Source organism: Drosophila innubila (genome assembly GCF_004354385.1).
Source record: "Drosophila innubila isolate TH190305 chromosome 3L unlocalized genomic scaffold, UK_Dinn_1.0 0_D_3L, whole genome shotgun sequence".
NCBI lineage: Eukaryota > Metazoa > Arthropoda > Insecta > Diptera > Drosophilidae > Drosophila > Drosophila innubila.
The window spans coordinates 6,741,368-6,766,038 of record NW_022995376.1 but is presented as its reverse complement, the minus strand read 5'-3'; the positions used below and the strand labels follow the sequence as shown (position 1 = coordinate 6,766,038).

Here is a 24,671-nt window from a genome sequence, read left to right as displayed (position 1 = left end):
ATAGCGATCGATCTGAGTGGATCTATTAAATCACCCGGTTATTAATAGATGCCTAATGTGGCGTAACCGAAAATAGCAACACTCAAGAGCTCAAGAGCTCGTCTCTATCGTGGCACACACTTTCAATCCAACTGAGCTTTGGCCTTAAGCGTTGATCAAGAGTCGCCAAAAAAAATATTGAAAAATTGAAAGAAGTAAAAAGACTAGTGGGCCGGTGCTACAGTCGAGCATACTTGACTATCGGAGACCCCGTACTTATAATGGCAAAAACTAATCATGGAAAAAACTAAAAAATATATTTGGTTAACTTAAATGCATATTCTACCATATTGGTTACAATGTTTTAGAAAACATAAAAGTTTTTCATACTAAGACTTAATTTTCACCCGATCGGTCCTATGACAGCTATGTGATATAGTTGACCGATTAGAACCAACTTCGGTAAGGATGTATAAGACTAGCTTAAATGCACATTCTATAGGTTTGGTTACGATATCTTATGATACTAAAAAGTTTTTCATACTAAAACTTGATTTTCGACCGATTGTTCCTATGGGCGCTATATGATATAGTGGTCCGATTCAAAAAAGAAACAAACTTGACCTGCCTGCAATATAGAGGAATCTACCTACCAAAATTGGTGTCACTAGCTTTTAAATTACTCTTATAATTTGGATATGAAATTTTTTTCTTCGATTTGTGGGCGACAAAGGGGGCGTGGCCGAATTTTTAAACAAACATTGTCTGCTTGCAATATAGAGGAACCTACATACCAAGTTTGGTGTCTCTATCTCTTATAGTCCTTGAGATCTAGGCGCTCATACAGACGGACAGACGGATAGACAGACGGACATTGCTATATCGACTCGGCTATTGATGCTGATCAAGAATATATATACTTTATAGGGTCTGCCACGCTTCCTTCTACCTGTTACGCACATATTCGTTAAAATAAACCCAATAGACCCCTGTACTTTTTTGAAGTACGGGGTCTAAATAGCTGTCCATCAGGCAGATTTAAGATGAAGAAGTGTTGTGTCCAACAATGACAACAACGACAACTTCCGCTTGCAATTACCACGCGAGGAGGCATTGAGATATCTACAACTAAAGCGAACAATCGATCGATCGACCCCAGCTATTCATATGCAATAAAAATCGTATAATGTGATACACATAAATCGAGTCTATCGAAATGATCACGGAGAAGAATGCAAAGAGCCCTCGACTATTGTTGATTCTGCCAAAAGTCTCGAGACAATTCAAATATCGTCGTGGCGGCCACGTTCAACATATCTGTTGTTTGAGAAGTTTTTAGCCGATTTGTTTTTTTTTATTTAGTATTTCTTTTTATTTTTTTTGGTGGAATCAAATCAAATATATTGTTGACTTTCGTTTTGTTTAAAACATATGGTATTTGTATTATTAGTTTTTTTTTATGGTTCGCATCATTTGTTCATTTGTTTTCATACATATATGGTAAATATTCAAACTATAGGAGGAGGAGGTACAACTGATGTGTGCTCACGGCTTGAGATACTTTTGACAATAGATCAATGGAGATGAAGATGATGATGATGATGATGAAGAAGTGGCCTAAGCAAACGATCGACATAGACAACTCGACAACGAGATCGCCGCAACAAGCTACTACAATATAATGCGGTAGTTGCCGCATGGGGAAGTAACCGGTTTCATTTTGTATCTTCTCTAAAGTGAATGGTATACACAGAGCGCTGCTTCTGCTTTGCTTCTGCTGACCGGCGAGAACATTTTTGATTTTTATTTTTTGCAAAATCTGTGTATAAATAGTGTCGTAAGGTCTGGTTTGAAATCAGAATCAAATTTGGATTAATCTCATAGACACGCATCGTCTAGGAGCATCTCAAAAATGGTTAGTTTACCATCCTCAACGGGACAACAAAACGACCACACACAGGACTAACCCACTGATTATCATCATACTCATCCAATCTCTGTTCTCTCTTACAGAAATTCTTTGTTGTTGTGTTTGCTGTGATCGCAGCTGCTGCTGCCACCTCCATCTCCACGGAGTACCTGCCCCCAGTGGACAATCACCTCGAAGCCGTCGCCGAAACGATCGATGTACCGGTCGAGCAAACTGTCCTGAGCGATGATGGCTACCGTTACAAGACCGTGCGTCGCCTGAGGCTGCGCCACCGTCGTGATGTCAGCGAGCTCCCCACCGCCGAGTACCTGCCCCCAGTTGAGGCTGAGTCCCAGGAAATCGCTGTTGAGACTCCTCTGGCCGATGATGGCTACCGTTACAAGACCGTCAAGCGTCGTGTGCTCCGTCAACGTCGTGACGTCAACGAGCTCCCCACCGCCGAGTACCTGCCCCCAGTTGAGGCTGAGTCCCAGCAAATCGCAGTTGAGACTCCTCTTGCCGATGATGGCTACCGTTACAAGACCGTCAAGCGTCGTGTGCTCCGTCATCGTCGTGATGTCAGCGAGCTCCCCACCGCCGAGTACCTGCCTCCAGTTGAGGCCGAGTCCCAGGAAATCGCAGTTGAGACTCCTCTTGCCGATGATGGCTACCGTTACAAGACCATCAAGCGTCGTGTGCTCCGTCAACGTCGTGACGTCAACGAGTTGTCCAACGAATACTTGCCCCCAGTTGAAGCCGAATCCCAGGAAATCGCTGTTGAGACTCCCCTGGCCGATGATGGCTACCGTTACAAGACCGTCAAGCGTGTTGTGATCCGTCGTCGTCGTGATGTCAACGAGCTCCCCACCGCCGAGTACCTGCCCCCAGTTGAGGCTGAGTCCCAGGAAATCGCTGTTGAGACTCCTCTTGCCGATGATGGCTACCGTTACAAGACCATCAAGCGTCGTGTGATCCGTCGTCGTCGTGATGTCAACGAGCTCCCCACCGCCGAGTACCTGCCCCCAGTTGAGGCTGAGTCCCAGGAAGTCGCAGTTGAGACTCCCCTGGCCGATGATGGCTACCGTTACAAGACCGTCAAGCGTGTAGTGGTCCGTCATCGTCGTGACGTCAACGAGCTCCCCACCGCCGAGTACCTGCCCCCAGTCGCCGAGGAGTCTGCCATCATTGATGTGCCTGCCGAGGCTACCGTCCTTGCCGATGATGGTTACCGTTACAAGACTGTCCGTCGTCTCAAGCACCGCCGTCACTAAGCACCTACACTATTTACCCACCTACACCCTCAGGATTTGAGATTGCCAGAGGCCGTATCATGGCTCTGACAAACTCAATTGAAAGCTAACATAAGCGTATTAGTCAATGATAACGAGTTATGAATAATTCGAGTACAAAACCGAAACACTAATAAAACATTTTTAAAAAACAAAAACATATCTGTCATATTCTTAAAATATTTTGAAACATTTTTGGAAAACAAAACTAGTGGGCCGGTGCTACAGTTGAGCAAACTCGACTGTCGGAGACCCCGTACTTTCTATAGCAAAAACTAATAATGGAATAAATTAAAAAATATTTAGTTAACTTAAATCCATATTCTATTAGATTGGTTACAATGCCTCATAAAACATAAAAGATTTGCATACTAAGACTTGATTTCCGCGCGATCGGTCCTATGACAGCTATGTGATATAGTTGTCCGATTTGAACCAACTTTGGACAGGATATATAAAACCAAGTTTAATGCATATTGTATCAGTTTGGCTACGATATCTTATTAAACAAAAAAGTTTTTCATACTAAGACTTTATTTTCGACCGATCGGTCCTATGACAGCTATATGATATAGTGGTCCGATTTGAACCAACTTTGGACAGGATATATAAAACCAAGTTTAATGCATATTGTATCAGTTTGACTACGATATCTTATTAAACAAAAAAGTTTTGCATACTAAAACTTGATTTGTTCCTATGGGCGCTATATGATATAGTGGTCCGATCGAAAAATGAAACAAGCTTGATCTGCCTGCAATATAGAGTAATCTACATACCAAGTTTGGGGTCACTAGCTTTTAAATTGTTCTTTTAATTTGGATATGAAATTTTCTATGTCGATTTTTACGCGGTAAAGTGGGCGTGGCCAAATTCTAAAACAAACTTGATCTGCTTGCTATTTAGAGGAACCTACATATCAAGTTTGGTGTCTCTAGCTCTTATAGTCTCTGAGATCTAGGCGCTCATACAGACGGACAGACAGACAGACGGACAGACGCTATTGATGCTGATCAAGAATATATATACTTTATAGGGTCTGCCACGCCTCCTTCTGCCAGTTACGCACATATTCATTAAAACAAACCTAATAGACCCCTGTACTTTTTTTTAAGTACGGGGTCTAAAAATAATTATTATTATTATTTTCTCACCCTTAACTACATTGCGCAAGCCCAGAAAGCATCCAATTTAATCTTATCTTATATGAAACAGTCATATTACGATAAAAACTTGCTGATAAGATAAGCTTACCTGTCGCTCGGTAAAATAACGCACAGGTTTTCAACTTTAGTTTCACTTTACACTTTGGCGATCAATTTGCCTTGAATTCGAAACGCTTAAAAGTTTATTTTGAAGTTTCCAAATTAATATATCGAATGAATATGATGTGGCCAAAAAAGTATTCCACCTATTTGGTGATATGTCTAGGTAATGTTTTGTAAAATAATTGAGAGTGTGAAAATGTAACTATGATTTTAATTAAAGAGTGTTATATGTATTTTGCGAAGTGTTTTTTACATTTTTTTGGATTCAAATATACTGAATGCAAATAGGTTACAAAACAAGTGGAATAGTGTAAATACAGATCTTATTTTACTCACCGTTATGTTATTTTAAATGTGTTTTTACCAGTCTAAACAAAAAAAAAAAAAAAAAAAAAAAAAAAATACAGATCTAATTAAAAAAAAAAAAAACTGCCTTCCATTTATATATAACAATTAAGATTTAAAAATATCTTGTACATCGCTGATTCAACTTAAGGAATATGAGTAACAAATAAATAATAAAATGTGTGTCATCAAGTGAAACAATGAAAATGGAATCCACAACAAGTGGAAACTCTACAAAAATGTGCTCTTATCAGTCGCGTTGCGTTATGACCAACATTAATGCTGATAAACTTGGTTTACTCATCGCTGTCCCAATCTCGTATTTGTTTGTAGTGACTAATAAATATTCGTAGACCTCTAAAATTAGTGTAAAATGTTTTGTAAGGTTAATTTTTAGATAAGAAAATGTTGGAAAACTAAATGCTTCTTACAACGTTTTGTATAGGTCGAAAACTTAAAGAATTCCATTCCCCCTCAAATAAAATAAGCAAAAAGCTTTGTGTAACCTTCATCCAAAAAATTAATTAGGCCAACACAATTTGTTTTATATTATTTAAAGAGCTCAAATATAATTTCACTTGGAATTGCTTATTTCATTTTGGCTATTATATTTGAATTTATTCTATAAATATTTAATTTGGTTAAGGCTGAATGTAATGGTACATTGCTAATACCGGATGTGGCCCAAGCCCAACAATAATAATCATTTCACCGTATAAATTATGAAATATGGAAAAACAATTAGTTTTTGGTTAGCGGTCGAGTGTCCCTTTCATGGCATTTTGGCCATGTTGATTTTGCTATTCAAAATGTTTCAAATCGATAGTTAAATTAATAAATGGCAAGTTCAAAAATTAACATGAAAACTATGAGAAATACATTGAACTGTGCCTGAGAAGCGAGCAGATAATCAAAACTGACATCCGGAATGGAAACAATGGCAGAATATGCCAAAACAAAGACCCCCCCTCCCCCTCTCAGTCTCTTACGACAACTTCTCAATCGCCCCGCTTCCCTTGGTCAAGTGTTTATCTGATTTATCATCGAACTTGGCGCGCGCGCTAAGCTATTTTGTTGTTGTTTTTTTTTGCCTTTGCTGTTAAACATTTTCTTAATAATTAATTATTAATATTTAAACAACTCTTCGGACAAATAAGAAGAATGTCAGTTTCAACTGTTTGATGAATGGTTAGCGTCGTTTTCAATGAGTTCCGTTCCGTTTCTCGCATTTTGCTCTTTGTTTTTTGTTTGCCTCATTACATATGATGTGTGATGTGATCCGATGTGTGATATGATGTGAGAGAGATACCTTAGAGTCAGAGACCACACACGATTCAGCGCGCTCTTTAAATATTTGCATTATGTCTTTAGTAAATTATTGAATATTTATTATTATTATTTTTGTTATTTACTTGCAGTTCTGCTCGCTTGTTGCATGCAGGAAACGGATGCCACACGACGCGTTAATCGCGGTCGACGCACTCTCACTCGCAGATACTTCAGTAAGTTAGCTATATGTTTTATTTGTTTACTTAATTATTAAGTTATTTAACGTCGATTAAAAAGAGATCACAAAAATTGATAGCTCGAATGCCTAAATTATTTATTAACAAACAAAATGCATAAATAAATAAATTAAATAAATTTAAACAATATTAAAAATTAAATTTCAATACATAATTTAATTCTGAGATAACTAGGTCAGCTATATATTAGTTTAGATTTAAATGTAACAATTATTTTAGATAATATTTAATTTAAAATTGAAATAAAATGAAAATTACTAACGATTTCTATTCTTACAGCTGGACTTGCCATTCCCGGCTGGGCTGTGATTCTTTGTGTGGCGATTGCCGAGCTGCTTTTGGGTGCTGCCCTTTACTTTATCATGTATAAGTTCATTTTGGACAAGGACCCCGATCAGGCAACAACTTACACTCCAGCAAAGACAATTGATCGCACGCCCAGTGTGCAACACAGCATTCCAATGCAGCCAATGCAGCCAATGCAGCCAGTGCAACCTGTACAGCCAGCACATGTACAGCCAGCACCGTCGCATGCTACGGAGATTGCCTAAAGGCCAAGCGGAAGTAGAAGTTGTCATTGAGAAGTTAACAATCCGCCACCTGAAATAGTCGATACACATAAAACCCCATTAACAACGTCTCTTTAAATTCTTTCCGTTTTTTTTTCTTATCAATCAATCGAATAAATTTTTATTTGTTACAAACGATATGTAAATTCAATTATTTTGGATGGCTAATCATCACTCTAATGGACTTGAGGGAGACTTGAGGGGAACGACAGTTTTTGGCGTGGCTTTTGATATTTTTATTACGGCTATTTAGAGGCGCCGATTTGTGATCCAGTTTGTCGTCTTATCTTTGCATATGTATCTTGTCTACGACAGATAGATTGAAAGTTGTCCAACTATTAATCGAAGCGCATTTTGTTGTCAACTGAAACTGGTCTTAGCCAAAGTAGTTAATCTACAAGTGTTAAGCATACGTTAAGGCGGCACAAGTAATTGCATTGCATGTGCTACAAATTGTAGCATACTTTTAAGCGTTGTGTGTAAATAGTTGAGTGTCAGTGATGGCACTTTAGCTATCTTATAGCTGAAATTAGATTTTAATATGGGCAGGCAAATAACTTGCTGTAATTTGTATTTGCAAAAGTATCTTAACTTGTCTATTGTTGTTGTTGTTGCTGTTGTAGTTGTAGTTGCTGCTACTGATGCCACTTGCGGCGGACACTTAACGCTACTTGGCTTGGCAACGAAGCGCTGCAAGTTGTCCGCTTTGCGCTGACAAATCGAAATTTATTATAAACGCAATTGAAAAATCCCCCAGCGGCACTTGAGCTCAAGCTGATGTTGCATGCCACACACACACACTGATAGAGAGAGAGAGAGAGAGAGAGCTTGCTGCCATGGCAGCCAAGTAGCTGTAAATGCCAACAATTGCCGCAGCGCAAGGCTTTGCTATAGCGACAGCAGAGGGGAAAGGGGAAAGGGGAAAAGTGAGGCAGCAGCAGAAGCGTAGAGTTGCAGCCGCATAACCAAAGCGGATTTCAAATTGACACAAAACAGACAAAAAGCAAATCGTTTAGGCGCAACCACCGGCTGAAGAAGAAGAAGCAGCAACAGCAGCAACTACACCACACATGCATACAGTGGCAGTCGAAATTTGTGTAACGGAGCCAAGTTGCCGAAAAACCCCAGCGAGATGCAGCGCCATAGTGACAGACAAAAATAGAAAAAAAGAGTGAGCGAGAGGGAGAGGGAGAGGGAGCGGGAGAGGTTGAAGCAGAGCCAGCGATACAAATGCCTGCAAAGCCAGTGAGGCAGCCAGCTGAAGGATACTTTGGTTGGCATAACAAAGCCACACAAAAGACTTGGTCCTGCACAGCGACAGTAATAATGATGATGATGATGATGCTGTTGCCGTTGTTATACCCGTTAATCATAGAGTTAAAGGGTATATTGTATTGGTTTGCTTCAAGTAGCATACAACATGTCCTAACTAAATTTACCTATGCATATCAAAAATCTAAAATAAAATCGTTGCAATGTGTACAAGAGAGAAGGAAGCATGTTAGACTCTATTCTATTCTATTCTATTCTATTCAGCATTGACAGTCTTTCTGGTAATGTCCCTCTGTAAGTATAAGTTCAAGTTAGTATATATCAAGGACTATAATAGCTAGAGCAACCAAAATTAAATCAAACTCACAGTTTTTAAGATAAAACGCTCTTTTTGCTGGCAGAAGCTTTCGCATACTCTTAGTAATTATTTTACATAATGGCATTAAGATCGAATGAATATAACTTTAGCCATGACTCTTTTAAGTTGAAAAGAAAAAAACCAGGTAATTTTTTTACTGTTTGAGTTTAAATTTCATGTATAAAAGTAATAAAAATGGATTAGCGGGTATATCGTAGTCGGATACACGACTTTACAGCTCTTACTTATTGCTGTGGTTCCAGTTGTTGCAACTGTTGCAACTGCAGCGAGCTTAAAGCAACATTCAGGGGCAATTCCTAAATACGCTTTCTACTTTATTTGGACGCCAGGTTGAAAGCGTTTCCTTCCTAAAAAGCACCCGCAGATTTTATTAAGTTATGCACTGAAAACAAAGACCAACTTCTAAAATCAAGAACATTCATATTAAATATTTTGTTCTTTAAATATGAATATTTTATTTATTTTATTTTTCGATTTTTATTTTAATTTTAGGAACATTTATTCTTAAAATAAGAACTTATTTAAAATGTACTTAAAATCAAGATGTGTTCTCTGAATTTGACAATTTTATGTTCTCGACGCATTTTTTAGACCAAAAATCTAAGTTCTGAGACCAAAATCTTGATTTTAGAACATTTTTTTTATCAGTGTGGGTATTTAGAATTGTGTCTTAGTGTGATTTGTTTGTGTGTGTGTGTTGTGCTCGGCTTGTGGTGTTAAAGTTTATCAACATATCGTCCACATTGCTGCCCCGTTGCAGTGTCAGAGCACATTCGCTCATATTTATTTATGGCTCAGCTAAAAACCCAAAGAATACTTGTACACACACACACACATACACACACGTAGATGCATAGATTTTTGCTTGTCCTCAGACTGGCCACAAGTTGCACGGCTCTGGCGCCTGAGGTTGTGAGGTTGAGGTTCAAACTGAGACTTAGACTGAGTCTCGAGGTTGCATCTTCGAGCTGTAGCAGCTGACAGTTTGGCAGCCGTTTTACAATGTTATCAATTCATTTTTTTTTGCTGCTGCTGCTGCTTCTTTTCTTTTCATTTGTTGTGGGTGTGGTTGTTGGTGTTGTGCTTTGGCCCGGATTTAGCCATGTACACTTGTTGTAAACAACAACATTAACAAGGGTTTGCCAAAGCTTCAAGGACGACGACGAGGGAAAAACGGTGCACACTCATAAGCATTCATTGGAAATCCTTTTCGATTTATTTGCGTATTCAAACGGAAACATTTAAAGTGATTGCGGATGCAAATTGTACCTTACTTCCCCGACCATCCCCTATCAAGTGTGTGTAAGTGTGTGTGTGTGTGTGTGTGTGTAGCGTAGGCAGCTGGAGCAACAAAACGAAGAACCAAATGGCTCTGATATAGTACCAGGGCTACAACATCTCCCCAATCCAATAGTCTTCAACTTCCCATTCTTTTTCCTGCTTTTTTTTTTTATTTTGTATGTGTTGGTTTCACAGATCTGAAGAGCATTTACCGAGCGCGTGCCTGGCAACATTTGCGGTTTTTGCGCCGGATTCACACATTTTCTTATGTCGTTTTCTCGGTTTGTTTTGCTTTACTTTACTTTACTTTACTTTGCCTTGTTTTGCTTTTTTTTTTTTATTATTGTTGGCCTGCTATGAGAATTTCAATTTTAACACAGGTGCTTGTGTTTGTTGAAAAAATAAATATCAATCATACGCCCCAACGACCGATTTAAGCAGCAACAACTGTCTTGACTGCTTGGAGCACGTTTTATTATTTATTTTACACACTCTTTTTAATTTTTCATGCTATTTTCATTGGTAATTAGTTAAATGCTGTTTGATTTTTATTATATTTAAAAATAATAAGAGAGTGCAAGGTGAAAACAATATGAGCGAAAGAATATAGATAAACAGATGGAAATATTGAAGATAAAATTGAGTATTTAATAAATTAAATAATAATAATAAATATTCATACATTTTTTATTAAGAAGCTGCAGCACTTACGCTATTAATCCACTTATATTCAAGATTATAGATAAACAGATGGAAATATTGTAGATAAAATTGAGCATTTAATAAATTAAATAATAATAAATATTCATCTATATTTTATTAAGAAGCGGCAGCATTTACGCTATTAATCCACTTATATTCATAGCTCAAACTGTAGCTTATTCACACTTATCGATACACATTCCACATATATCTTTGAGCTCTTCGCACGAATATGCGACTCTATGTGCCCATTAATTTCGCACTAAACTACTAAAAACTGTTAATGACTGCGAGTTATGGCAGAGAAGACAGTGGGGCAAAGCAATTGAAGTCTGTCGGGTGCTTTGCATCATCAGCGAGCGATCAGCTGCTCCATTTCTGGCCAATTGCTGTTGACAGCGTGCTAATTGTTTTGAGGCGAGAAGCAAAAGATAGCTAAGCGATTATAGATACATAGATACATATGCAGTTGTAGTATCATTTTCTATATGCGATGCTGATACTCACTAAATGATAAATGAATCAAATTCAAGTCTATCAAAATATCAAAGTTTAAGCTAAAGGTTGCAAGTTGCACATGAAATAATAATAACTATGCAGCAATCAATTTAAACACCACAGAAGACATGACCATTTCTTTTTTTTTTTTTTTTGCTGTTGTGTGGGGAAAGAGCAACGATTTGAAATTGAAATTACAATGCAGCTAAAACAAAACAATTTAAATAAAATAGAAACTACGAAGCCGCAGACAAGCACTCAATGTGAATGGTGTGTGTGTGAGTGTGTGTGTGTGTGTGAGTGTGGAGATGGCTATGGGTAGCCAGTGAATAATTCAGCAACTGCACGAGCAGCAAGCAAATTAAATCAAATAGTTATATCATGCGAATAAATCGCCGTGGATATATCGCACATACGCCCCGTTGACCGCAAGCCAAATAGCGAAAACTGCGAACTGTTTTCAGCTACTTACGAGTCTCGCACACACTGCTGGGCATCAGTACGCGCATTGCGTTCAGCGGCAACAGATCGTGCATGTGAATCCCGCCTCCTGCCTCTTCACTTATCACTTATCACGCGAGTGCAAGTGTGTGCGTGTGTGTATGTGTGCTAGAAAACTAAAAAGCACACAAATTTTTGTGCATTTTGAAGAAGGGATATAGAGTGAGTGAGAGAGTGAGAGAGAGAGACAGAGTGTAGCTGGGGCTATCGACTTCCTGTCTGGTGGCACTTACGCTTCTAATTCCCCGGCGTATCCACACGCGTGCTGCAGCGCCTCAAAGGCGGATTTCAACTGCACAACGAGCGAGAGAGAGACGCAGTGTTTGGGAGCAAGCGAGAGAGCTGCACTCGACTTTGCCAGGACTTTGCACAATCTCCAATCGCTTGTTTTATACGAGCATTTCACAATTTCTTTTTTTGTTGCGACTTTGAGACCACATCCTACAGAGACTCCACAATGCATACGCCGGGTGGCAAAGTGTCGGGCTACATTGTCCTGATGATTGTGCAAATAATTTTCCTGGTTCTATTCTGGCTGTTCGTGCGTTACGAGAAGGCTGTGCTCCCGACGCCAATCGGAGCTGAAGACGCTGGATCAGCAAAGGAACACGTTTCAAAATATCCGCGTGAGTAGCCAATATATATGCCCCCCATCCCCCTTTCCAACACACAACATTCAACATTGGCAAATTTTGCCATTGATTCTAAAATTAGTCGCAATGTTGTGAAAAATTTAAGCAATTTTATCTTATGACTAAAGGGGTACTCTGTGTGTGATTGCTATACTATATATTGTTTGTGGGGTGTTTCATTAAATGTGATACAATTTACAACTATGTTAATTGACTGACAAGCTAAGTAAAAAGGGGAAACAACAAACTTGCCGGTCAACACTCAAAAGACAACTAAACACCATTCATTAATCCGTCGGTGTTGACATGATATTTATTTGTGGCAACTTTATCTGCATAGCGCATGGACTTTGCCAGCTGTTAAGGTGCTGTCCATCACATGATGAGATTGCGAGACATCTACAACTGATAAGGCCATCAAGATTTCTTAGCAAAAGACAACTGACTCACTTGAGTCTGATTAATAGCGTAATGTAACCTTATTTATGGGAAATACTCGTTACAGTTAAAGAAACTTGTCAGTAGCAAATCAAAACGTCATAATAAAGAAGTTTTACAAGATTACGACTGATCAGAACTGATAAGAATGATAAGGCAGATAAAATACTTTTAAATTAGGCTAGGTTATGCAAACCACTTCATAAGAAGATATAAAAATGAAATGTTATGATAAAAGATAACAATGTAAAAAATAAATTATGATTAAATGAAACAAAGGTATTGTATTAAATTATTTTAATTATCGACAAATAAACTTCATGTTATTTTCTTTTAAATTGTATACAAAAAATTTCGAAACATAATAAAGAAGAAAGCTATTTACATAAGAGGCACATTTTAATATTTATTTATATTCTTATTTGATTATTTTTTTTTTTAAGCAAATGTAACCTAGTATTCATTACTAGATTAAATCATTATATTCTGGGAATATTACTTACTTATATTTTATTATTATGATTTTGCAGAGCATTTCGTAAGCTTACCATCTCTGTCCATAAATTCTGAATGAAAACCTCTTTCTTCTGTTATATTAATAAGTAACTTATTCAGCTCATTTATCGATGTTGACTTATGCTTTAGCCTTTATCATTTTTTGAATATTTTATTCAACTGTTTATTTTAATTTTACCCACATTGCAAACCACACATATTCTGACCCCTTGAAAATGTCTAAAAAATAACAAGAAACGTCAACAGTTCAAGCGTAATATTGATGATCAAAAATTAATTAGAGCTGAAGAGAAGCTGGTGAGCAGGCATAAAGCTCCTGCTAAAAATGTACATTTAATCCTTGATATTGAAATGGCTTTGAGACTGTTAAGGCTATTACCCATTCCAGTTGCATTAGTTGCCATGTTTTGAATGTAGAGCTTTTGCTGTTGCCTTTGCCAAGTGTTGGCGGCTCATAAATAAATGAAGTTATTTTTCGCATAGTCTCCTTGAAGTCCCGCGGCACCAATTGCATTAATTACTTTTGCCACAATGGGCAAGCGACGAGAGCCCAAAAACCGAACTCTACCGAATCATACCCCACTGTATCGTATCGAGAACCGAGAGAACCGAAACAGTGGGACGGAATGAGCTGCACACAAATGAATAATTAAAGTCATTAATTTCAATTTATGCAAATGCGTCTGTAAACAACTTGTTGCAATTCATAATAAATAAATTAAACCGTATTTCACACTAATTGCACACACACACCGATACACACACACCGATACACACACATATTAAGAGCTGCTCGGCTCCAGGGTGATTCGATGCCGTGCTCTCCTATGGCTTCTGCTCGGCCACCGTTCCCGTTCGCCATGGTGACATCAATCTCAATGCAATTGACTTTTGGCAGCAGACAATTGGGCCACTAATTGAAACGACTTGACTCAATTAATAAGCGTGCCAAGGCGCCAATACAGTCAACCCTCTCATGCACGAACTAATTCCCTTTTCACCTCCTTTTGTACTTATAGAGTTCCAGGACATACAGGTTATGATATTTATTGGCTTTGGATTTCTGATGACCTTTTTGCGTAAATATGGATACAGCGCTACAGGTTACACTCTGTTCATGTCCGCTTTGGTCATACAGTGGGCTGTGCTGATGAAGGGCTTCCTTCACATGGAAGATGGCAAAATCGGGTGAGTTTATAACAACAAATGCGAGCTGCCAATCTAAATAATTGCACAAAGGACATGAATAAATTGCATACAGAAGTTACTAACTGACTGGTGTTCTGATGGAAATTAAGAGAAATTACTGAAAGCGGTAATGAATTCATGCAATTACTTTAAGTTACACTGAAAAAAAGACCAATTCATTAAATTAAGACCATTTTAAGATTATTATATTAATACTAAGAATATTAATCTAAGCAATCGAAGTTCTTAGTACTAGAATAATAATCTTAAATTGCTAGGAAAGTAAAAATGTAAATGAACTATTTCATACGAAACAAGTAGAGGAAACGTGGTGCTCTAGTAAGAATCGCAGTTTCAGTTGAAAGCAGCAGGCAGACGGCGGTTCGAGTCCCACTTGTTACAAGGAAAAACACACAGTAAGAAATAACCAAGCCAGAATAAATTGGTATATATATCAAAATATAAAACAGGAATAAAAATTATATATCTTGACTTAATTTTTTAAAAACATTTATTCTTATAATAAAAACATTCTAATAGTGTTTGATTTTAGCACAGTTTTTTTTATCAGTGTAGTGTATGAACGTCTAACGCGCTACTTAGGCTAAGTGAAACTGCAAACAAACAGAGACAAAAGTCCCTTTTTATCCTTTTTATTGAGTTGTGACAAGTTCTTTCTCTCTCTCTTTTTTTTGCTGGCAGCCTTTCGCTGGAAAACATCATCGATGCGGACATTGCAGCTGCCGTGCCTTTAATCAGCATGGGAGCACTCCTTGGACGCACCACGCCCATCCAGCTGCTTTGCATGTCCATCTTTGAGGTGGCTCTGTTTGCGGCCAACGAGTATCTGGCGCTCAATGTGCTGAGTGTAAGTCCATTAATCCATTACTAACCCCGTAGTCTTAGCCGTGTCCTTTGTGACTTGTTTAGATCTGCGATTGCGGCGGTTCCATTACGGTTCATGCCTTTGGCGCCTACTTTGGCCTCGCCGTGGCCATGATGCTGCGTCCGGCCAAGGATGAGAATGATGCTGGCAAGCATGAGGGAGCCAACTATGTGTCCGACATATTCGCAATGATCGGCACCACCTTCTTGTGGGTCTACTGGCCCAGCTTTAACTCGGTGCTGGCTGAAGGATCCGGCGGAGAACGCGCCATTTTGAACACGTTCCTATCATTAGCCGCGGCAACAGGTGAGTCACGTGCCACACAGCTCTGTTCGGGCAATTAGTTGGCTCAAGTGGTAGGCAGGCCTAGATTTCTCCATTTTCTTTCATATATATATTTCTTATATGCTGACCAGCTGCGTTAATTATAATGTTGGCGAGCCTATTAACTTGGTCGCTAAGCATTGAAATTGAAAAGGTTAAGAGCTCAGTGCCATTCGCATTCAGTGCAAAAATCTTTATGCATGCAACTCACAAACTAATTAAATGTCAAATAGTTTCGTTAACACATTTGAAAATTTATTTTGAGCACGTAGCGCACATAAAAACGGCCCAAGAGCTGAGAACTGAGAGCAGGCAGGGAAGGAGCAGGAGCAGGAGAAGAAGCAGTAGAAGACTGTCCAGCATTCAGCTGTCCATGTGTCCGTGTGTCTGTGTGGGTCAACTATGTTTGACCATGGCCATGTCGTACACAACATATATAGAAAATGTGCTAAAAGCAAAAACAACCCAAGTAGCAAAAGGGTGGGGAGGGAAAACTCTGCTGTTGCCTCGCTCGGTTAATGTAAATAACAAAACACAAATTAAATGTATACAAAGGGCGCCTGGCAACGACTACAACAAGCAACAACAACAACAAAAACAACAACAAAAACAACAACAACAACAACAGTTGAGATAAGCCAAGCTGCAAGCAGCATTTGGGAGCTAGTTCGGCTTGAGAAGCGGGTTGGGGTTTGCTTCCGGGTTGGGGTTTGTGTCCAGGTTTGGGACTGGGCTCATGACTCTCTATGGCGGCGACACTGGGACGGCTGTGGTCTCAGCCTGGCCATGATATTAAAGCCCTCACGTTGCAACAACGCAGCTAACACCTAAACAGCAACATAGGACACATCAGAACAAGCTTGGATAAAACAAGTTGCACTTTAAATACTCTCTAAATTTAATTGAGTTTAATTAAATGAAAATAAAATATAAAATTAAAAATACTTAGGTTTCATTTGGAAAAGTTTTCAACTGAACTTATAATCAAGACTGTAAAGCTCCTATAATAAAAAAATAGATTGGTTTTGTAAATTTGCTTTTAATTTAATATTTTTAATTTTTAATATGATAACATGTTAATTCAAATAATGAAAAGTTTTTTTTAAGATATGAATAATATAAATGACTAGATTCGAAGTACTCTTTATGGAAGACTGCATTGGTAAAAATTTGGGTTGCATTTTTTTAAATCCTTTCAAGCAAATAAAAAGTTGCATATTATATGATAAATGTCCGCCAGAAGAGTTGCAAAATATATGTATTCTCATACTTATTGCTTAGCTTATTAATATTATAAACAGATACAGTAAATAATGTGCCCAAGGGACATCTTTATTATAAAGTCACATAGGCTCATCGATATACCCCACTGCAATGTTACAATACCTAGGCAGGACCAAAAGGGCTAAGGGGTGTCTGGCAGGGACATTTTATGCGGAAGGATGTGCGATTAGTTGAGTCAACGTGGGACGCCGCCATTGCCGTCGCTCTGGGCCGTTTGTCCTGTATGTCCCGTTCAGTGGCCAGTTACTTGGCTCGCTAGTTGTTGCCTTAATTAAACTAAAGCTGGGATTCAGTTCAATGCTGAAATTAGAGGCGTTCTTGTGGGTGTGTCATACTTGTGTCTGGGTGTGAGAGTGTGTGTGTGTGTGTTGGCCATGCGGGTGTTGCGACATGCATAGCAGACGACGCCATTTGGTGTCCAAATGCGGCGCCAACAGCAAAATACGCCCCAGTTGTTGTTTTCACACCAAGTTCGAAGCGAGCTTGGCTCTGATACCGAGTCTCCTTCTGCTTCTGCTTCTGGCCATGGTCAGTATGGTTGTTGCCCGCTGCCCGCTGCCCGCATTGGCCAACAATGTTAAGCACAAAACACATTTTATAGTCACAAGTGACACCATTGGCGTTAATTTAAATTGTTAAATGTGCAAGCGACAACAACACATATAACAACAACAACAATAACAACAACAACAAGTAACAACAACTGACGCCCCGAATCTCGGTTGCTTTTGGCCTTGCCTTAGCTTTGCTTTGGTTTAGTCTCGACTCCGACAAAATCCTGGGGACCGGCTGTAAAAATGCTGTTTAATTGATTTTTAAGCCAGCATTTGCTGTTCTCGGTAATATTGTTGTGTCGCCTGGACAATGTCAAAAGCTGTTTTTGAAATTGCTGTGGTTTCATTGCTGTTGCTGCTGTTGTTGTGATTTGCGCTGCTTATTTGCACTTGCCACAGAAACCGAGCGGCGTTCCGTATTAACTAATTTATGCAAATTATTATGGCTGCAACATATGTTTCGCCATAAAATGGAGATTTTTAAGTATTTAGTGTTATTTTTGCGCAGATTTATGTTTGCCTGGGTAATAAACTGAAGTATGTCCCTATTCCCCTCTTCCCTCTCTGATGTTGCCTGGACAACAGGACGACAAGACTCGTCTCTGTGTATCCTTGTTTACATTTTTATTAGTTTTGTGTTTATGAACTGCGGTTGTGACCGAGAATTGCGGCTTGTGTTTCCCATTTGCTCCACTTGGATGATTTAAGAGCATGCTACGAGTATTTGCTCCAACTGGATCCAGCTTTCACCCTAAGCATATTATATTGCGATGGCAACTTGTCTCTTAATTATTATTTGTATGCCATATAATAAACATTCACTTACATATTAAGCTGATCCCTGCATGACTTATTCACGCCCCTGGCTTTGAAACCTGCTAGCAATGTGCCATGAAGATAAATATTGGACCACATTTCGCTTTATTCTAGAGATTTGTGGGAATTAAGTTCGTTTTAATTAAATGTACTCCGTTTTATTTCGAGCACAATTTTTACATTAACAAAATTAACAAATAATTTGACTTGAAAGTTGCTAGACCAAAGATTTACCAAACTTTAAACTTGCATAACTTTGTCAAAACTAACCAGATTTTCATGCGAAATGTCTTTTTGATCATTTTATGGTCTATATATTGATTCGGCATTTAAAAATAATTATTATTTAGCAAAAAAATATTTTTCGAAATTTTTCGTTAAACATCATGTACTCCCCCTTTTGCATTTTCGGAAAAAATATTTTTTTCAAAATTTTAAATCTTCAGATTTCAGTTTTATTCAACTCCTTATATCAAAGGCTCGACCAACTTCAAACTTTCATAACTTTGCCAAAACTTAACCGATTTTGAATCAGAATGTCATTTTGATCATTATTTGGCCTCTTCATTGATTCTGCATTTAAAAATAATTATTATTTAATAAAAAATTATTTATCGAATTTTGTCGCTTAATATCATGTACTCCCCCCTTTGCATTTTCGGGATAAATATTTTTTTCAAAATTTTAAATCTTGAGATTTCACTTTTATTCAACTCTTTATATCATAATTCGTGTAAAAAGACACTTTAAATTTGATTCTGAAACCTTTCATTTTTTGTAAAAAATCATGCTGAAATTGTACAAAAATTTGACTTGTAAAGTTGCTAGGTCAAAGGTTCGACCAACTTCAAACTTTCATAACTTTGTCAAAACCTAACCGATTTTGAATCAGAATGTCATTTTGATCATGGTTTGGCCTCTTACTTGATTCTGCATTTAAAAATAATTATTATTTAATAAAAAATTATTTTTCGAATTTTGTCGCTTAATATCATGTACTCCCCCCTTTGCATTTTCGGGAAAAATATTTTTTAAAAATTTTAAATCTTGAGATTTCACTTTTATTCAACTCCTTATATCATAATTAGTATAAAACGACACTTTAAATTTGATTCTGAAACCTTTCATTTTTTTGTAAAAAATCATGCTGAAATTGTACAAAAATTTGACTTGTAAAGTTGCTAGGTCAAAGGCTCGACCAACTTCAAACTTTCATAACTTTGCCAAAACTTAACCGATTTTGAATCAGAATGTCATTTTGATCATTATTTGGCCTCTTCATTGATTCTGCATTTAAAAATAATTATTATTTAATAAAAAATTATTTATCGAATTTTGTCGCTTAATATCATGTACTCCCCCCTTTGCATTTTCGGGATAAATATTTTTTTCAAAATTTTAAATCTTGAGATTTCACTTTTATTCAACTCTTTATATCATAATTCGTGTAAAAAGACACTTTAAATTTGATTCTGAAACCTTTCATTTTTTTGTAAAAAATCATGCTGAAATTGTACAAAAATTTGACTTGTAAAGTTGCTAGGTCAAAGGTTCGACCAACTTCAAACTTTCATAATTTTGTCAAAACCTAACCGATTTTGAATCAGAATGTCATTTTGATCATGGTTTGGCCTCTTACTTGATTCTGCATTTAAAAATAATTATTATTTAATAAAAAATTATTTTTCGAATTTTGTCGCTTAATATCATGTACTCCCCCCTTTGCATTTTCGGGAAAAATATTTTTTTAAAAATTTTAAATCTTGAGATTTCACTTTTATTCAACTCCTTATATCATAATTAGTATAAAACGACACTTTAAATTTGATTCTGAAACCTTTCATTTTTTTGTAAAAAATCATGCTGAAATTGTACAAAAATTTGACTTGTAAAGTTGCTAGGTCAAAGGTTCGACCAACTTCAAACTTTCATAACTTTGTCAAAACCTAACCGATTTTGAATCAGAATGTCATTTTGATCATGGTTTGGCCTCTTACTTGATTCTGCATTTAAAATAATTATTATTTAATAAAAATTATTTTTAGAATTTTGTCGCTTAATATCATGTACTCCCCTTTGCATTTTCGGGAAAAATATTTTTTCAAAATTTTAAATCTTGAGATTTCACTTTTATTCAACTCCTTATATCATAATTAGTATAAAACGACACTTTAAATTTGATTCTGAAACCTTTCATTTTTTTGTAAAAAATCATGCTGAAATTGTACAAAAATTTGACTTGTAAAGTTGCTAGGTCAAAGGTTCGACCAACTTCAAACTTTCATAACTTTGTCAAAACCTAACCGATTTTAAATCAGAATGTCATTTTGATCATGGTTTGGCCTCTTACTTGATTCTGCATTTAAAAATAATTATTATTTAATAAAAAATTATTTTTCGAATTTTGTCGCTTAATATCATGTACTCCCCCCTTTGCATTTTCGGGAAAAATATTTTTTTCAAAATTTTAAATCTTGAGATTTCACTTTTATTCAACTCCTTATATCATAATTAGTATAAAACGACACTTTAAATTTGATTCTGAAACCTTTGATTTTTTTGTAAAAAATCATGCTGAAATTGTACAAAAATTTGACTTGTAAAGTTGCTAGGTCAAAGGTTCGACCAACTTCAAACTTTCATAACTTTGTCAAAACCTAACCGATTTTGAATCAGAATGTCATTTTGATCATGGATTGGCCTCTTCATTGGTTCTGCATTTAAAAATAATTATTATTTAATAAAAAATTATTTTTCGAATTTTGCCGCTGAATATCATGTACTCCCCCCTTTGCATTTTCGGAAAAAATACTTTTTTCAAAATTTTTTAATCTTGGGGTTTCACTTTTATTTAACTTCTGGTGCACCAAATAGTATAAAATGACACTTTAAATTACTGTACTGTACTGTACTGTACAAAAATGTGGCTAATTAATGTTGTATACAAAATGTAACACAAAATGGCTATCAATCACATTGCAATAGGCAGTAGTCAGTGGTAAGTGTCTATTGCCAAATATACGAAAGCCATGAAAGGTCCTTCGAATCGGCCAGCAGTGCAGAGTGAGGACAACCCATTGAAATCGTAACTAGAACTCTTGAAGTGGAGCTCGTTGAAAAGGCAGAGCAGCCTACTGGAAGTGTGCCCCTTTCTGTTGATGTTGTTGTAACCTTATTTACCTCTCACTCTTTCTCTCTCTTCCGTCTCTCTCTCTCTCTCTTGCAGTGACCACCTTCGTTGTATCCGCACTTGTCAGCCATGAGAATAAATTGGATATGGTGCACGTGCAGAACTCGACACTGGCCGGTGGTGTTGCCGTTGGCACCGTTTGCAACTTGCTGCTCGGCGCTCACGGCGCTGTCTTAATTGGCATTATCGCCGGCACGGTTTCGGTGCTCGGCTATCGCTATTTAACCGTAAGTTGAACGACTGCGACTACACCCCCCTCCCAAAAAAAAAGAGGAACAAGTGGGCGGTTACAGTCGAGCACGCTCGACAGTAGGATACCCTGTGCCCACATACTCAGTACTGAAAGTTATTTTTCGACCGATTGTTTCTACGGCAGCTATATGATGTATGGATATTAACTAAACCAAATTTGGTCAGAATGTACAAAACCAACTTAAATGCATATTCTAACAGTGTGGTTAAGATATCTCAGAGAACAAAAAACTTTTTCAAACTTAAAGTTGATTTTTGACCGATCGGTTCTATGGCAGCTACATGATATAGTCGACCGATTTAAACGAACTTCGGCCAAGATGGACGAAACCCAATTAAATGCACATTCTATTAGTTTGGTTAAGATATTAAAAAAAAAACAAAATATTTGTTCATACTAAAACTTGATTTTCGACTGAGCGTCTCCATGGTAGCTATATGATATAGTTTGCCGCTTTTTACCAAGTTTGGATTGGTTGAGATATCTCAAAAAACCAAGAAGTTTTTCATACTTAAACTTTATTTTCGATGTAACGTTCCTATGGCAGCTATATGATATAGAGGTCCGATCCAAATAAAAAAAACAAACTTGATCTGCGTACGGTATTTAGGATTCTACTTATCAAGTTTAAAGTCTCTAGCTCTTATGGTCTCTGAGATCGACGCTTTCAAACAGACGGACGGACGGACAGACAGACGGACAGACAGACGGACATGGCTCAATCGACTCGGCTGTTGATTCTGATCAAGAATATATACTTTTTGGGGTCTGCCACTCCCCCTTCTGCCTGTTACATACATTTTGCCAAACACATTATACCCTTTTTTACACATTTTCAATGGACTCAGGGTGTAAAAAGAAACAAATATAGTGGCAAAAAAAGAGGAGCAGACTAATGGGGCCACATCCGCACTGCCGAACTACACACAGACCTATGTAATCCATACAAACATGAGTCGCTATTCAAATGCCTAGCTAGCAGGCACTAGCTTGAGTTTGGGTTTTAGATTTTTCAGTTGCCAGTTGCCAGTTTTCAGTTTTCAGTTTGAGTTTTGTCCAGCATTCGCACTCTGGACCCGAGTCTGCACCGTGGTGTCGCCTACTGCGTTTTAATTAGTGCGCCTAGTGCAAAAATGTGACGCTAATGAGTAAAGTTTGTTGGCCCGACGTTGCCGCTGGTGCCATTTTGTAGCCGGTTGTCGCGTTCGTTCCGGGTCCAAATTCCGTGGTGTAAATAAATTTACGCTTTTTTGAAATGACCAAACAGCAGCCCAGCGGAAATGCAGCTGCATATTTCACCTTTATAATGTTTAATTAGGTAACTTTGTAGGTGCTTTAATAAGATATATTCCATGTGAATTGCAGCCCTGGTTGAGCAGCAACCTGAGACTGCACGACACCTGTGGCGTACACAATCTACACGGCATGCCGGCCCTCATCTCAGCCGTTGCCTCGGCTATCTATGCTTCAATGGTCACCGCAGATGACTATCAATCCGAGCTGCAGGACATTTTCCCAGCCATGGCGGGCAACAATAGCACAGCTACCAAAATTATGGGCGTAAGTTAACAGCTGCCATTGATTATGTACCTTCGCAAGCTAATCCTCCCCATCTTCAGGGTCTGGGACGCAATGCCAGCACACAAGCTGGCTATCAACTATTTGGCATTGCCGTAACGCTGCTCATTGCCATCGGAGGCGGTATCTTGGCAGGTGCGTATACAAATTGAATCTTTAATTACCCGCAAATTTAATTGTTCAACTTGTTACAGGCGCCGTGTTGAAGTATACCAGCTTCCGGAATCTGCAGAAGGATGAGCAGCATCAGGATGAGCAGTATTGGGAGGTGCCAGCAGTGGAGAACAAAGAGGAATAGTTAAGTTTTGTACTTGCCTGACTCCTCCTTCCCAAACACAATCACATGCCAATTTATTGAGTATCGAATATGCATTGTCAAATGTCGAAATATTACTTTTATTTTATGCTTTTATGCTGTTTTATCCGAGAGTTGATTATAACAAACTATATATTATTATGCCAAGCACAGAGATACACGTATACACATTGTCCTCATTTGCACATATTGTTTGTTTAGATTGCATTTGTTAAACAATTTGTTGCTTTATTTGCTTGAATTTTTTATTTGCCGACTCTTTTTTCAGTGAACTAAAAATTGTTGATGAGCTTTTGTTATAAACAAAATAACAACAACAACAACAACAACAGCAGCAGTTGCAGCTTCAACAGCACTCAAAACAAAAACAACAACTCCAACTCCAACTAAATAGAATCCTGACAATCCTTTGTGCTCTGTTTGTTTCGCTTAATTTTTGTAGACATTTGTCGCATTCAATTAAAAAGTTCAAAAAATTTACACATTTAATTAGCGCAACGCACAGCAATAAAAAACAATAAAAATAATGGAAAAAACCTACAATAATAATGAAAAGAGAAATCTGAATAAAATTGCAAGCAAAATGTATTAGCAATGAAAATATTTTTAATTGTGACAACCACCTCAACTTTTACTCTCTCTCTCTCTCTCTCTCTCTCTCTGTTTCACTCTGTCTTTTTTCTGCTGTTCACAATTATTATTTTTGTAAATTTATTTTGCATGCTATCCGCGAATTTTAATGGAATTAAAATCATACATACAAATTCCAAAAACAACACAAACAATGGCAAAAAGTTTAAATATACCCCACGAAGTTTTGGATGGCGCCAATGTCGTTGCCGACTCCGAACCAGACGCCAACTTTAATTGGCGCCCATTTCTGTTACGCAACTGGAATGCAGTTGTCCCCGCCAACAATTTGTATGTGCGGGGAGTACTTTACTAAAGGAGCAGCCAAAAAGGGGGAAGGTGGAAAGTGGAAGGGAGAAGAGAAGAGAAACGGCAGTCAACTCGCTGGAGTTGAAGGCAAACTGCAGCAAAGGCTAATTAAGTGGCCCACGACAAAGTGTCAACTAATTAGCTGACTTTTAGCCAGCTACTTGGTCGGTTCCGGCCAGCTTAGCCGGCGATTAGCGCACCTGCAAAATAAAACAAAAGCGAAACCCAATAATGTCTTT

The 24,671-nt window shown here is 37.7% G+C and overlaps 3 protein-coding genes across 3 annotated transcripts; all 3 read left to right on the top strand.

Moving 5' to 3' along the window:
- Positions 1-1,837: 1,837 nt before the first annotated feature.
- LOC117787529 lies at positions 1,838-3,335 on the top strand. Its single transcript, XM_034626075.1, has 2 exons — positions 1,838-1,894; positions 1,993-3,335. Exons 1-2 carry the CDS (start codon positions 1,892-1,894, stop codon positions 3,157-3,159), a joined length of 1,170 nt encoding a protein of 389 aa, XP_034481966.1. The 5' UTR covers positions 1,838-1,891; the 3' UTR covers positions 3,160-3,335.
- A 1,142-nt stretch (positions 3,336-4,477) lies between these two features.
- LOC117786963 lies at positions 4,478-7,017 on the top strand. The gene is made up of 3 exons (XM_034625395.1): positions 4,478-4,608; positions 6,209-6,292; positions 6,596-7,017. The coding sequence occupies exons 1-3, from the start codon at positions 4,557-4,559 to the stop codon at positions 6,865-6,867; spliced, it is 408 nt and encodes a 135-aa protein (XP_034481286.1). The 5' UTR covers positions 4,478-4,556; the 3' UTR covers positions 6,868-7,017.
- Positions 7,018-7,501: 484 nt separating this feature from the next.
- Positions 7,502-24,085, top strand: LOC117787758 (ammonium transporter Rh type B). The gene is made up of 9 exons (XM_034626364.1): positions 7,502-7,507; positions 11,952-12,144; positions 14,124-14,292; positions 14,995-15,160; positions 15,223-15,484; positions 21,383-21,573; positions 22,965-23,159; positions 23,219-23,312; positions 23,372-24,085. Exons 2-9 carry the CDS (start codon positions 11,976-11,978, stop codon positions 23,473-23,475), a joined length of 1,350 nt encoding a protein of 449 aa, XP_034482255.1. The 5' UTR covers positions 7,502-7,507; positions 11,952-11,975; the 3' UTR covers positions 23,476-24,085.
- The last annotated feature ends 586 nt before the right edge of the window (positions 24,086-24,671 follow it).